A 13,746-nucleotide genomic window follows, 5' to 3' on the forward strand; every position below is an offset into this window, starting at 1 on the left:
TATACTGAGATTGTCAGCCCCTGCGTCTTTAGCAAGTCCAACACCGGAGCTAAGAGCTTTGTGAACCTCAGAAGCTGTGGCCAGTCCGAAGGTTGGTCACAAAAAAGAAAATAGACAACTTTCCACTGCAATTACAGAAATCTTTGATGAGGCTGGAAACAACCGGCACATGAAGCTGTGTGTTTCCTGATGATTATGGGCCCCCACAATCTACCTCTTGCAGAGAAGTCATCACTGAACAGACCGAGCCTATCTGAAACAGAAGGATGTCCAGCGGATTGAGATCTAAAAAGATAGACCTCATGTCCCTATTCAGTTTTGAAGCTACCATTTAATTGTTTTACAATAATGAGCCCATAACTTTTTCTCCAAGACCCAAACGCAAGGCAAAGACTGACCCGACTAAGGAAGGAGCGAACCACCTCAGAGACTGCTCTAAAATCTTATGGTCTGAGATACTCTCAAACACAGCAACCTCAGATGCCTCCCTCCCTTAGGAGGGAAACCTGGGCAGTCTCCCATCCAAGTACTAACCAGGCTTGATCCGAGATCAGGCGTCACAGTCGCTCAGATCACCCTGATGCTATTGGTCCAACAGGAGACATGAACATTGCCAGACCAGTGAACCTGAGGGCAGTGCACCTGCCTCACCCTTCTAAGTCATTTAGCTAGTCTAAGAGATACATAATAAATTGACTGTATTAGACAAACCAATACGCAGTTCCCACAAGGATGCAGGCCTAGACAATGTTGGTCTACCACTATACAACCCCGTAGGTATGCAAGTATCCAGGGATGCAAACATGCAGGTATACAAGTATTCTTGCCATTCCTGCATCTATGTATGCAGCTCAAGGCAATAAGCACATATGTATGTAGTCCTAGGCAAATAAGCACATATTTGTTTACAGTTTAATGTAAATAAGCCCATATATATGCAGTTTAATGCAACCAAGCACATATGTATGCAGTTCATATGAATACTTGGCAGCCTGCGTTTAAGCAATATGCATTTATGGAGGCATGCGTTTATGGAAGAATGTAGGTATGTGCTTATGCAAATATGCGTTTAGGCAAAACACAAAAGCACGTGTCCATGCAAACACGCATTTACGCAATACGTGCCCTTGGAGACATGCATTTACGGAATAAGCAAGCATGCGTTTATGAAACGTCTTTATGCAACATATATTACGCAACACGTATCTATGCACCATGTGTTTATGCAAACATGTATATCTATGCAACATGCATACAATTATGCCACAGGTCTATACAAACACAGGCTTATAAAAACCAGCGTCTACGCAACACACGTCCATGCAAACGTGCCGTTGTGGCCAGCCCTGGGGGGCTGCATGCTGGGCGGATGGCTGCCGGCTTTTTGGGTGCTGGGGCCATGGGGCGGGCGGGCCCTTTGCAAGCTTGTGTTTATGCAAGCAAACACGTGTCTATTCAAACATGTGCCTATGTAAGTAAGCAAGCATTGTGAAACATGTATACTATGCTGCACCTGCTCAACAGCACCTGGTCCATACTAGTTATAGTCAGGATTAGCCAAGTACATAGGCATACAATGCAGCCTCTATGCTGCTTCAACAGCCTAAGGCGTCTTTCCACACCTGTGCGACCCGTCACATCTGTGCGTCTTCAAGACTCAGCGACTTCAAAGCAGCCCCTGCATTACCCTGGTCCGACCTTGGCAGGACTTGAGGTCCCAAGAACCATAAGACTACATAGGCACTGCTTCACATTTCTAAAATATCACAACAAAATCGCGGCAAAATTGTGTGACTTTAAAGTCACACAAGTGTGAAAAGGAGCCCAAAACTAAGTTCCTGCAGAACCAATTCCTTCAAGTGCACCGATGCCCATGTTCTTCCAAACATGTACTTATGCCACATGAATGTATGCAACATCTATGCAAAACGTGTTTATTAAAGCATGCGTTTAGGCAACAAGCTTGCAAGCATGTATACTATGCTGCACCTGCCCAACTGCACTTGGCCCCATACTAGTTTTTACTAGTTTAGCACATATGCATGTCATGCAGCCCTTTTCTGCTTCAGATCAGCCTAAAAGTAAGCTCCTGCAGACCAAATGCACATTATTCTGACGTTTGCACCTGTTCAACTGCACCAGACCTCATACTATTTTTGTGCCAAATGCACAGTATTCTGGAGACACAACACTTTAAAGTGCACTGCTAGGTTTGTATCGACTTACAGTTGTACAGGCCCCCCAGATTAAGCAGTAAGAATGCAGTATAAAATCATGACTTGTCTGGCCACATAGTTCTCCCATAGTAAGTAGTCACACTTCACTAGTATCCATGGGCTGCTGTTATGTCTGAAGAGGCAAGCTGAATCTGCCGAGCACATGGCCAATATGGCTGCCCCTCCACTTCCTGTCTATATAGAAATAGGCCCCTGCGCCCTCTAGTGGCTGGAGGAGAAACGGCAGCCCATACTCCTAAGAAGTACACAGAGCATGTTTTAAACAGCACACTGCCCATAGGGCTACTGAAAGAACACCAGTCAGATCTTTATAAAGAGAAACTGCAAACAAATGCAGACTTACCATTCCTGCTGCAGGACTCTGAACATAACAGGAGTCCAATATTTACCCATCACGGTGGGCTTTGTCATAAAAGACTTTCAGGGACTGGGTCCACTCCCCTGGACCTGTATAGCACCCTGCAGGAAAGCACCTTGGTCAGAACAAACACTGCACAGGGTTCCAATACGCAGGGTCCAGCGCTATAAGGCAGCATTACAGGTAAAACCTTGATGAATCTTCTCTCCTTCCAATGAGGCTTGGGTACCATCTACCATCTGAATGAAGATCATGATTCTAAATAGAACCATCCAGACTTCCAAGAGCACATGTATCACATCAGTGATCATTCCACCTTACAGACACTGGAGAAAAAACTGAGGGGTTATATAGGGGAGGACTTCCTGTGTGACTATCTGCCAGTGTCCATCCACCAATAGGTGGCGTATAACCCATATAGTCATTATTATGGTTGCTCTGTGTCCTGGGATGTACGATAAAGAAAAGGAGGTCATAAAATCCAATGTGCTAATAATAATATAAAAAATAAATTCTAATATCGTCAAAAACCCTAATTAGTGCAGCGGTAGGTGCAAAGAAATAAATTCTTACAAAAGGTATGGACCATAATGCCTTCAACCAAACACCAGGCAGAACACTACAGAACAAACAGAAATGGCACCAGCACTGTGTGATATACAGTGTTGGATGACACTTTATTGCAGATTAATATCTTATGCTCACAAAAGGTACTTTAAAAATAGAATATTTAATACAATTCATCCAAGGACCTGCTTTACCAACTTGATAAGGAAATTGTAAACTGTTGATCCCATTCGGCAGCATGCAGCCCCTGCCTTAGACCTATATCCTTCCTCATGAGCATTAAGTATGTACCCTCTTCCTTAGAGCTACCTGACCCACTGCTTTTTTTCCTTTAAAATAGTCCCCCCTTAAATAGAAATCACCATTAGATAACCTTCCCACTAGTAAAATCAACTTAGGCACATGTACACTAATATCCATTTCAAAACACAAAAAATTAGCAGACAATCCCCTTACGGGAATATATCTATGAATTACTATACACTATAATAAAATTCCACAATATGCCCATGTCTCCAACGTGCATCACGGTTTATAAATTACCTCTCTACATTATGCTCATTGAGAACCAGAAGTGTGACAATAAATAGCACCAATCACAGTATCAAATTGGTTACCAAATCTGGTGTCTGTCAAAGTGTATGCCATTCACAACATGACCGGAGGCATGGTAACCTGGACCAATAGGCTCAGCTCACACAAACTGGCAGACACATGGGTATATCTACAAGATAACCCACATTCAGTTGTCCACCTCTGGCAGATGCACTGGACCAAATAGGCTCTGCCCCAATTGCTGGCTGACTTTACAAAACTACAACCCCTGTCAAAAAGTATGGAATCACAACTCTTGGAAAATGTTCATTCAATTGTTTAACCACTTCAATACCAGGCACTTAGACACCTTCCTGCCCAAGCCAATTTTCAGCTTTCAGCGCTGTCGCAATTTGAATGACAATTGCGCGGTCATGCTACACTGTACCCAAACAAATTTTTTTAATCATTTTGTTCCCACAAATAGAGCTTTCTTTTGGTGGTATTTGATCACCTCTGCAATTTTTATTTTTTGAGCAACAAATAAAAAAAGACCGAAAATTTTGAAAAAAAAACACAACACAAGTTTTTCTTTGTTTTTTTGTAAATAAGTACGTTTTCTTCTTCAATGACGGGCACCGATATGGCTGCACTGACGGGCACTGATGAGGTGGCACCAATAAGGTGGCACTGATGGGCACTGATAGGCGGCACATCGGCACTGATAGGTGGCACTGGTATGCGACACTGATGGGTACTTATGGATGGGCACTGATAGGTGGGCACGGATGGACAATGATGGGTGGCATTGCTGGGCATCCCTGTTACGTAGAGTGCCACAGAGGTGCCAGTGCCCATTTGTGGGCACTGATTGGCATATTTTGGGCATTTTTTCTCACATGTGGATGGCCATGGGGGATGTACCTGGCCATCCACATGCTGGGGGCTTCCCTGGTGGTCTAGTGTAGGCATCTGAGGGTGGGCTGCGCTGATAAACAATCAGCACAGACCCCCGTCAGGAGAGCCGGTGATCGGCTCTCCTCTACTCGCGTCTTTCTCGGCTCGTCGTACGTCACCGCGTTCTTGACTATCGGAATTTCCAACCAACTTTGTGTGACTGTGTGTACGCAAGACAAGTTTGAGCCAACATCCGTCGGAAATAATCCATGGATTTTGTTGTCGGAATATCCGATCAATGTCCGATCGTGTGTACGGGCATTAGAGTTCGGTCAGAGACATTGACTCCAGTTTCTTACCATTTGTTCCTCAGTTGTTTTGTTGTGCATTTTCTGTTTTCAAGGCTTATTGCCTTAGTTTTTCAATCTTGGCACTTTGAGGTCTTCCTTGGTCTACCAGTACGCTCCTCTTTAACAACCTTCCCATTTAATTTGTACTTGGTCCAGATTTTAGACACAGTTGACTGGGAACAACCAACATCTTTTGCAACATTCCATGACGATTTACCTTCTTGAAGAAGTTTTATAATCCTCTCCTTTGTTTCAACTGACATCTCTCGTGTTGTAGGCAGGATTCAGGTCAATCAGGTTGGTGCAACAGCTCACTAAGGTGTGCAAACACTCTTTTTTAACTGCAGACTAAATTAGGAGATGTAATCTGATGCAGTTTGTTTTAGAACTGCAAAAGTACATGGGGATTCCATAATATTTTCCCCAGAATTGAGTGATTACATTTTTTTCCTCTGCTTGATCTGCAAAAACAGTTGCAATTGACTACAGTTTTATTTCTTTGTTTTAAGTTGTTTCTTAAAGCCAGAATTTTGCAATGTTAAACGAAAATAGTTTTTGAGGCATGTCAGGGATTAGTTTTTTTTCTACACAATTACATGAACATTTTCAATTGGTGATTCCATACTTTTTGCCAGGGTTGTATGTATCCACCAGGGAGAATATGCACTAGCAGATTTAGATAGCCAACACCTTTTAAGCAGTTACAGCAATAGTTTTTTTTTTCTTTTTAGCACAAAGGTTTTACATAAATAAATAAAAGGTGATCATTGTAAGCAACCCTGTTCATTTTGAAGTATAACTAAAGTCTATTTTTTAAAATTTTGGATAGAGTGGAGAGGGATTAGAACATTTGCAAGTTTTTTCTATTGCTGTCTGCGCCCTCATTGGGGATACTCGCCCTCTGTCATGTTTATCATCATCTTCAAAAAATGAAAGTAAAAGAAAATCACAAATGTCTAGAACAGAAATAGAGGGTAAATCTTCCAATGCTGACACTAGTTCTAGTGACAATCACAGATTCCCACACTTTGGAGGGATATCCATTCACTTCCTGCTTTGGCTATGGAAAAGAAAAGGGAAATCTCCTCAAATGACTCACATATGGCAAAAAAAAAAAAAAAAAAAAAAAAAACTTGACACAGGTTATAACCCTCCCTTAAGGCCCCTACACACGATACGAAAATCGAAAGTAAAATTTAGTCCGATGAACGATCTGCTGATTTTCGGATCGTTAGTATGGTGCTTTCGACAGCCGATTCTGGTTTTTCGTCCGACAAAAACTGGATGTGCAGACTAAATTTTTTGTCGGATGTTAACACAACGCTCCATTTTCGTATAATTAGTACGTTTTTCGGACGAAAACAATTGTAAGAGCAAGACTACGCATGCTCAGAAACGAAAGAATACATACAAAACTATTCAACACATTACGTCACTTCTGAAGTTGTATTCTGTCGTACGAGAATTTTCGTATCATGAGTAACCACTTCACTTTCGACATGAGACTAGCATGCAACAAAAAACGGACGAACGGTCATCTGAAAATTTGATTGTGTGTACGAGGCTTTACTCTATCTAAAGTGAAAAAAAGTTTTGCCTTTAGTTCTACTTTAAATAGTAAAAGAAAAAAAGTCTTGTAATAAAGAAAACTGATGCACCTACCACATCTGGGGTGGGAAGGTGCAATACATTTGGGTTTAATGGTGTATGCTGCATACACATACAAGATTTTTGGTTCTGTCTGTCATTCGCTACTTCCAACCAGTTCTCACTCAGCCTATAGACAAATGACGGGCGGGCGGGGGAATTTTGGCATTCCAGGTGGACGTCCTCCCAGAAAGCGCCGCACTGCTTCCGGATGACTGCCTATTGTAGTGGCCGCTGCTGGTACCACGTGACAAATCGCATGACAATTGTACACAATGGTTGGCTTTCATGCCATCCCTTGTGTACTATTTTGCTGATCTTTCTGGTTTATTTTTTTTTAACAATCTTCCACTGACACTAGTGGAGAAAAAAAAAAAAAAAAACTTGTTTCACTGATGTATGTATGTATGTATGTATGTAGGAATGAAGCAGGGCACTGTTTACTGTAAGTATTCAATTATGATTTGTATGTACGTGGGTTCATTTTAAACGGTTTTCATTGGCTAGGGTGTACCATTTGTTTTTTTAATACACTCACATTTTTTGTAATTGTAAACTTTTAATAAGTGCTGTGCAGCAGCTTGTTTTGGAAGTGATTTATCTCTTAAGTGGCTGTATATAATTGTTTGCACCCATTGCTGGCATGCCATAATGGCGCAACCCCAATGACATAATTGCATGCTACACTGGCATTCAGGCTGCAGATGCCAGTGTAGCCCAAAGCCTAGTACACACAGCCTGAATCCCCCTGTCAGAACACAAAAGCACAGCAGGAAAGATCGCTGTACTAACATTGGATTGTTAGTACAGCAGCTCTGACCGGAGCGTTGAGTTTTTTTTCCGGGTTGAACGAAAACAAAATTGTGGTGTGTACTAGGCTTTAAGATGTAACTCTCAAAAACATAAGACAAAAAACTAGAGGGAGAAAGGTTTTATCCACAAGTAATAAGGGTTAAGTAAGAATAGGTTACATTTTAATGTTTGCATAGAAATTCTGGTGATGTCCACATTATGTAATAGGACAACCCTTTGTCAGTAGTACAGATGCTGAACACTATGGAGATGACCCAATAAAACTGCCATGATAAAATACATACAGATAAACAGCCTGACAAGAAAAGACTGGAGGGTCAACACATTTTCCACCATTTTTTTTTTTAATTCCTGGACAATTCTCCCATAAAGTTATGCACATCCAAACATAATATCATACATTTGATTGTAATTGTTGTACCTGACTTACTCCTCTAGCATTGCTGCGGTCAAAAGGCCATGGAAAGCCTTCATAGGTCCCACCAGTTCTGTCCCAGGATGTATTTCCCATTTCATTGTGCCATCCCGCATTGTTGTCAAATCCGGAATTTCTACCATCAGAGTACTCAAACACAGGGTGGAAAGGGGGTCTAAAAACATCAAAAATGCAAGATTACCCTGATGGACATTGAAAGCAGTGTTCTACACATCAAATTAATGTAGCTTTGCACAGAGAGAAAACTAAAAACGCCAAAAGCAGATATATATCAGGTTTCTAGGATATGAAGGGAATGGTAATGGTGGATTACATGCAAAGGGGCTAAACAATCACCATACCATACTATGCCAGCCTGCTAGGAAATTATCTATTGAATTTAACCACTTTAGGACCAGGTCTTTGCTGAAACAAGTAAAATTCTGTATATTTTGCTAGAAAAACTACCTAGAACCCCCAAAACACACACATTATAATTTTTTTAATTTTCTTTTTGTAGAGACCCTAGAGAATAAAATGGCAATAATAAAACCGTTGCAACTTTTTTTTTTTTTTAGTCTTTATTTTGCAGTCTGGGAAATGAGCATAGGCAAGTGAATATATCACAACAGGAGTAAACCTTGTCAAAAATATAACAGTACATCATAGCTAAGCTAGTACAGAAACGGTTGCTAGGTCAGCTGTCTCATGGACCATCGGCAACCGCTTACATGAAAGCTTGGAGTAGGATGCTACTCCAAATCAACCCGCACATTTCCAAAACATTTTTATATTTTCACAATAGGAAGGTAGTAAGGAGTAGGACTGCGGTTTTTATGACCGCACCAGAAAAAATAAAATACAGAAGATGAATATAAAGGTCAGGTGAAAAGAAAAGAAAAGAAAAAAAAAAAAAAAAGGAGGGGGAGGGGCAGTGAGTGTGAGGCTAAAGGTGTCTGATCCCTAGAGTAGAAATAGGGAGTCCTGATCTTCCAGTACCTTTCCTCCTGTTCTTTCAAGGTCATGGTAAGATTTTCCATCATCTGAATATCTGCTATTCTAGTACACCAATGGGCAATTGTTGGAGCGCAGAGATTCTTCCACAGAGCTGGAATACATGCTTTGGCTGCTGTGAGTAAATGTCGGAGTAAGGAATTTTTAAATTTTTTGTTAGAGGAGTGTCGTTCAGCAGAAAAGCGGCCGGATTTTTATTGAGCGAGACCCCAGTCAGCGTTTTAATCATAGATTCTACCTCGGACCTGAAGCTGTTTAATTTTGGGCATTCCCAGATGATGTGCAAAAGGGTTCCCACAGATTCTCCACAGCGCCAACACATCTCAGAAACTTGGGGACAGATCCTATGTAACTTCACAGGGGATCTATACCAGCGTGTGAGACGCTTATAGCCTCCCTCCTGATATCTGCTTGCAAGAGAAGCTTTATGCGCAAATAGTAAAATTTTGTCGTTCTGGGTTTGATAGAAGGTCTGCCGGTCGCTTTCCCATTGTTGCAAAAAAGTCAAGTCGTCAATGTCACCTTGGTTTGTCAGGAGAGTGTGAAAAGTGAAAGAGAGTGATGAAGCTGGGACCCATCTAAAACAGATCTGTTCAAGTGGAGTAAGTTGCCGTAGGTTTTGATGTCCCTTGGGTAATGAACGTAGGTACGCACTCAATTGTGCTCTCCTGAAGAAGGCCAAGTCCATTTGAAAGCGTGCCCCCAGTTCTTGCTTGGACATAAGCTTATTAGCAACCGCAAAATGTAGACGGCTGAAAACTTTCTGCCGACGTAGCATAGTAAATTTCAGGTCAGTCAGGCCTGCCAGGAATATATGGGATCCCAACACCAGGGCGAGGGGACTCAGGGATGGAGATAGCGTAGGCAGCATTTGAAACAGCAGATTGGCTACCCATAAAGTTTCCCCAATTGTAGGGTGCGTAGTAATCGCCATAGGGCAAGTTTGCCTAGGTGACCAGGGTAAGCCAACTAATACAGAATCCACTGTCGCTTGTTCTAGGTCTACCCATAGTTTAGGGTCGGCCATTACACACCACTTCATTATTCTGTTAAGGTTGGAAGCCTCATAGTATCTTACAGGATCTGGAAAGCCCATTCCCCCCCTGCACTTTTGGAAGGGATAGTATAGCTCTCCGAAGCCTCGGAGGAGGTCTGCCTGCCCAAACGAATCGGGTGAACCTTGTCCGTAATTCTGCCAAAATGTTCAGAGGGAGCCTAACCGGCAGCGTTTAAAAGAGGTACAGGAGTCTTGGCATCACATTCATTTTTAAAATATTTGAGTGTTCAAACCAGGTAAAAGTGTCCTTATCCCAGCGCTGAAGATCCATTTTAAGCTTACTGAGCAAAGGTGCAAAGTTGCGTTCGAAAACCCTATTAGGTTTGCAGGGAATATTCGTTCACAGATGTTGAATATGGGAGTCCGTCCATTTAACATTGAACGCTTGACTTAATTGCAGTTGAGCGTGGGCCGGGAGCTCAATCCCCACGGCTTCTGACTTAGCATAATTGATTTTACAGTTAGAGAGCTGACTGTATTTACTAAGCTCTGCCGTGAGCGACGGAAGAGACACAGATGGATATGTAACGAAGAAGATTAAATCATCTGCATAAGCTGCCAGTTTATGTTCGTGGCCTCTAGTCTTGATACCCTTGATGTCTGGATGAGCCTTAACAGTTCTCAATAATGGTTCCAGAGTGAGTATGAATATTAAAGGGGAGAGAGGGCAGCCCTGACGCGTCCCATTGCGTATTTGGAAGGTATCTGAGAGGACCTCGTTGACTTTCACCTTAGCAGAGAGTGTCGAATACAGCGCATTTACCCACCTTTTGCATACTCGATCTAAGTCCAATATGTTCTAGCATGGCATAGAGAAATTTCCAATCCACCCTATTAAAAGCCTTCTCCGCGTCCCTGGAGAAGAGCACTAATGGTGAATGAGAAAATTGTGCGTAATGAATCGCATTCACAACCCTTTGAGTGTTATCTCGCCCTTCCCTACCTGGGACAAACCCTGACTGATCCATGTACACTAAGGAAGGAATACGGGGAAGCAACCTTATTCGCTATAATTTTGGTAAATATTTTTAGGTCTACATTTAAAAGCGAAATTGGCCTATAACTTGCACAATGTGCCGGATCTTTGCCCTCCTTTGGAATAACTGTCACATGGGCCAATAAGCTAGTATCAGAAATACTGCAGCCATCTCTCAGGGAGTTGTAGGCTGATACAAAACGTGGGGCTAATAGCACTGCAAATGTCAGTTAGAGAATTTAGATTCTTATTTTATAATCATTTATGTTTGTTTGCAAAAGATTGCTTAAAAGTAGTAGAATTTCATATTAACCAATATATGTTATTTCGTAGATATAGAAAACGTTAAACTTTAGATGACCTCTCTGCTTCTTTCTCATACTTCTATAGTTTACTGGGTGAAAATTCCTTAGAATAGATTCAAGTTATATAGAATTATCACAAGTCCTTGAAATGCACATAGATAAGATAAGAAAACAGGTGGTTAAAATAAGGGAAAGTTATGTGCAGAACATTAAGTTTCACAGGGTCAAACAAAGGTTTGTTTGTGCCCTCATTAAAACTGTTAAAATACATATAGTGAGACATAACACACATCTGGTGGGGTTATTGAAAGTTCATTCTCTAAAAGTCGTAAATCTGTTATTCTTGAAGATAGTTAAACCTTATCAAGATGAGAAGGGTTTGATCTAACACAGCTGGGTGCCAGACGGTCTCTACACAGGTGTTCTTAACCACTTCAGCCCCGGAAGGATTTACCCCCTTCCTGACCAGAGCACTTTTTACAATTTGGCACTGCGTCGCTTTAACTGCTAATTGCGCGGTCATGCAATGCTGTAACCAAACGAAATTTGCGTCCTTTTCTTCCCACAAATAGAGCTTTCTTTTGATGGTATTTGATCACCTCTGCTGTTTTTATTTTTTGCGCTATAAACGGAAAAAGACCGAAAATTTTGAAAAAAAATGATATTTTCTACTTTTTGTTATAAAAAAAATCCAATAAACTCAATTTTAGTCATACATTTAGGCCAAAATGTATTCGGCCACATGTCTTTGGTAAAAAAAATGTCAATAAGCGTATATTTATTGATTTGCGCAAAAGTTATACCGTCTACAAACTAGGGTACATTTTCTGGAATTTACACAGCTTTTAGTTTATGACTGCCTATGTCATTTCATGAGGTGCTAAAATGGCAGGGCAGTACAAAACCCCCCCAAATGACCCCATTTTGGAAAGTAGACACCCCAAGGAAATTGCTGAGAGGCATGTTGAACTCATTGAATATTTATTTTTTTTGTCCCAAGTGATTGAATAATGACAAAAAAATAAAAAATAAATAAAAAAAAAAAAAATTACAAAAAGTTGTCACTAAATGATATATTGCTCACACAAGCCATGGGCATATGTGGAATTGCACCCCAAAATACATTCAGCTGCTTCTCCTGAGTATGGGGATACCACATGTGTGGGACTTTTTGGGAGCCTAGCCGCGTACGGGGCCCCGAAAACCAAGCACCGCCTTCAGGATTTCAAAGGGCATAAATTTTTGATTTCACTCCTCACAACCTATCACAGTTTTGAAGGCCATAAAATGCCAAGATGGCACAAAACCCCCCCAAATGACCCCATTTTGGAAAGTAGACACCCCAAGCTATTTGCTGAGAGGCATGTTGAGTCCATGGAATAGTTTATTTTTTGACACAAGTTGCGGGAATGTGACAATTTTTTTTTTTTTTGCACAAAGTTGTCACTAAATGATATATTGCTCACACAGGCCATGGGCATATATGGAATTGCACCCCAAAATACATTTAGCTGCTTCTCCTGAGTATGGGGATACCACATGTGTGGGACTTTTTGGGAGCCTAGCCGCGTACGGGGCCCCGAAAACCAAGCACCGCCTTCAGGATTTCTAAGGGCATAAATTTTTGATTTCACTCCTCACTACCTATCACAGTTTTGAAGGCCATAAAATGCCAAGATGGCACAAAACCCCCCCAAATGACCCCATTTTGGAAAGTAGACACCCCAAGCTATTTGCTGAGAGGCATGTTGAGTCCATGGAATATTTTATTTTTTGACACAAGTTGCGGGAAAGTGACAATTTTTTTTTTTTTTTGCACAAAGTTGTCACTAAATGATATATTGCTCAAACATGCCATGGGCATATGTGGAATTACACCCCAAAATACATTCTGCTGCTTCTCCTGAGTACGGGGATACCACATGTGTGGGACTTTTTGGGAGCCTAGCCGCGTACGGGGCCCCGAAAACCAAGCACCGCCTTCAGGATTTCTAAGGGCATACATTTTTGATTTCACTCCTCACTACCTATCACAGTTTTGAAGGCCATAAAATGCCAAGATGGCACAAAACCCCCCCAAATGACCCCATTTTGGAAAGTAGACACCCCAAGCTATTTGCTGAGAGGCATGGTGAGTCCATGGAATATTTTATATTTTGACACAAGTTGCGGGAAAGTGACAATTTTTTTTTTTTTTTTTTTTGCACAAAGTTGTCACTAAATGATATATTGCTCAAACATGCCATGGGCATATGTGGAATTACACCCCAAAATACATTCTGCTGCTTCTCCTGAGTACGGGGATACCACATGTGTGGGACTTTTTGGGAGCCTAGCCGCGTACGGTGCCCCGAAAACCAAGCACCGCCTTCAGGATTTCTAAGGGCATAAATTTTTGATTTCACTCCTCACTACCTATCACAGTTTTGAAGGCCATAAAATGCCAAGATGGCACAAACCCCCCCCAAATGACCCCATTTTGGAAAGTAGACACCCCAAGCTATTTGCTGAGAGGCATGTTGAGTCCATGGAATATTTTATATTTTGACACAAGTTGCGGGAAAGTGACAATTTTT

General features: G+C 41.5%; 1 protein-coding gene across 2 annotated transcripts in view; it reads right to left on the reverse strand.

Moving 5' to 3' along the window:
• LOC141133187 (uncharacterized) overlaps positions 1-13,746 on the reverse strand; it is a 70,938-nt gene that overhangs the window by 29,142 nt on the left and 28,050 nt on the right. Inside the window, exon 5 of one of the 2 annotated variants that reach the window (XM_073622389.1) lies at positions 7,834-7,993. In XM_073622389.1, coding sequence (XP_073478490.1) covers positions 7,834-7,993 — 160 coding nt within the window. Of the gene's footprint in view, positions 1-7,824; positions 7,994-13,746 lie in introns of both variants that reach the window. The other variant, XM_073622388.1, reaches the window with a different exon arrangement.

The sequence above is a fragment of the Aquarana catesbeiana genome, linkage group LG03, assembly GCF_042186555.1.
Source record: "Aquarana catesbeiana isolate 2022-GZ linkage group LG03, ASM4218655v1, whole genome shotgun sequence".
Taxonomy (NCBI): domain Eukaryota; kingdom Metazoa; phylum Chordata; class Amphibia; order Anura; family Ranidae; genus Aquarana; species Aquarana catesbeiana.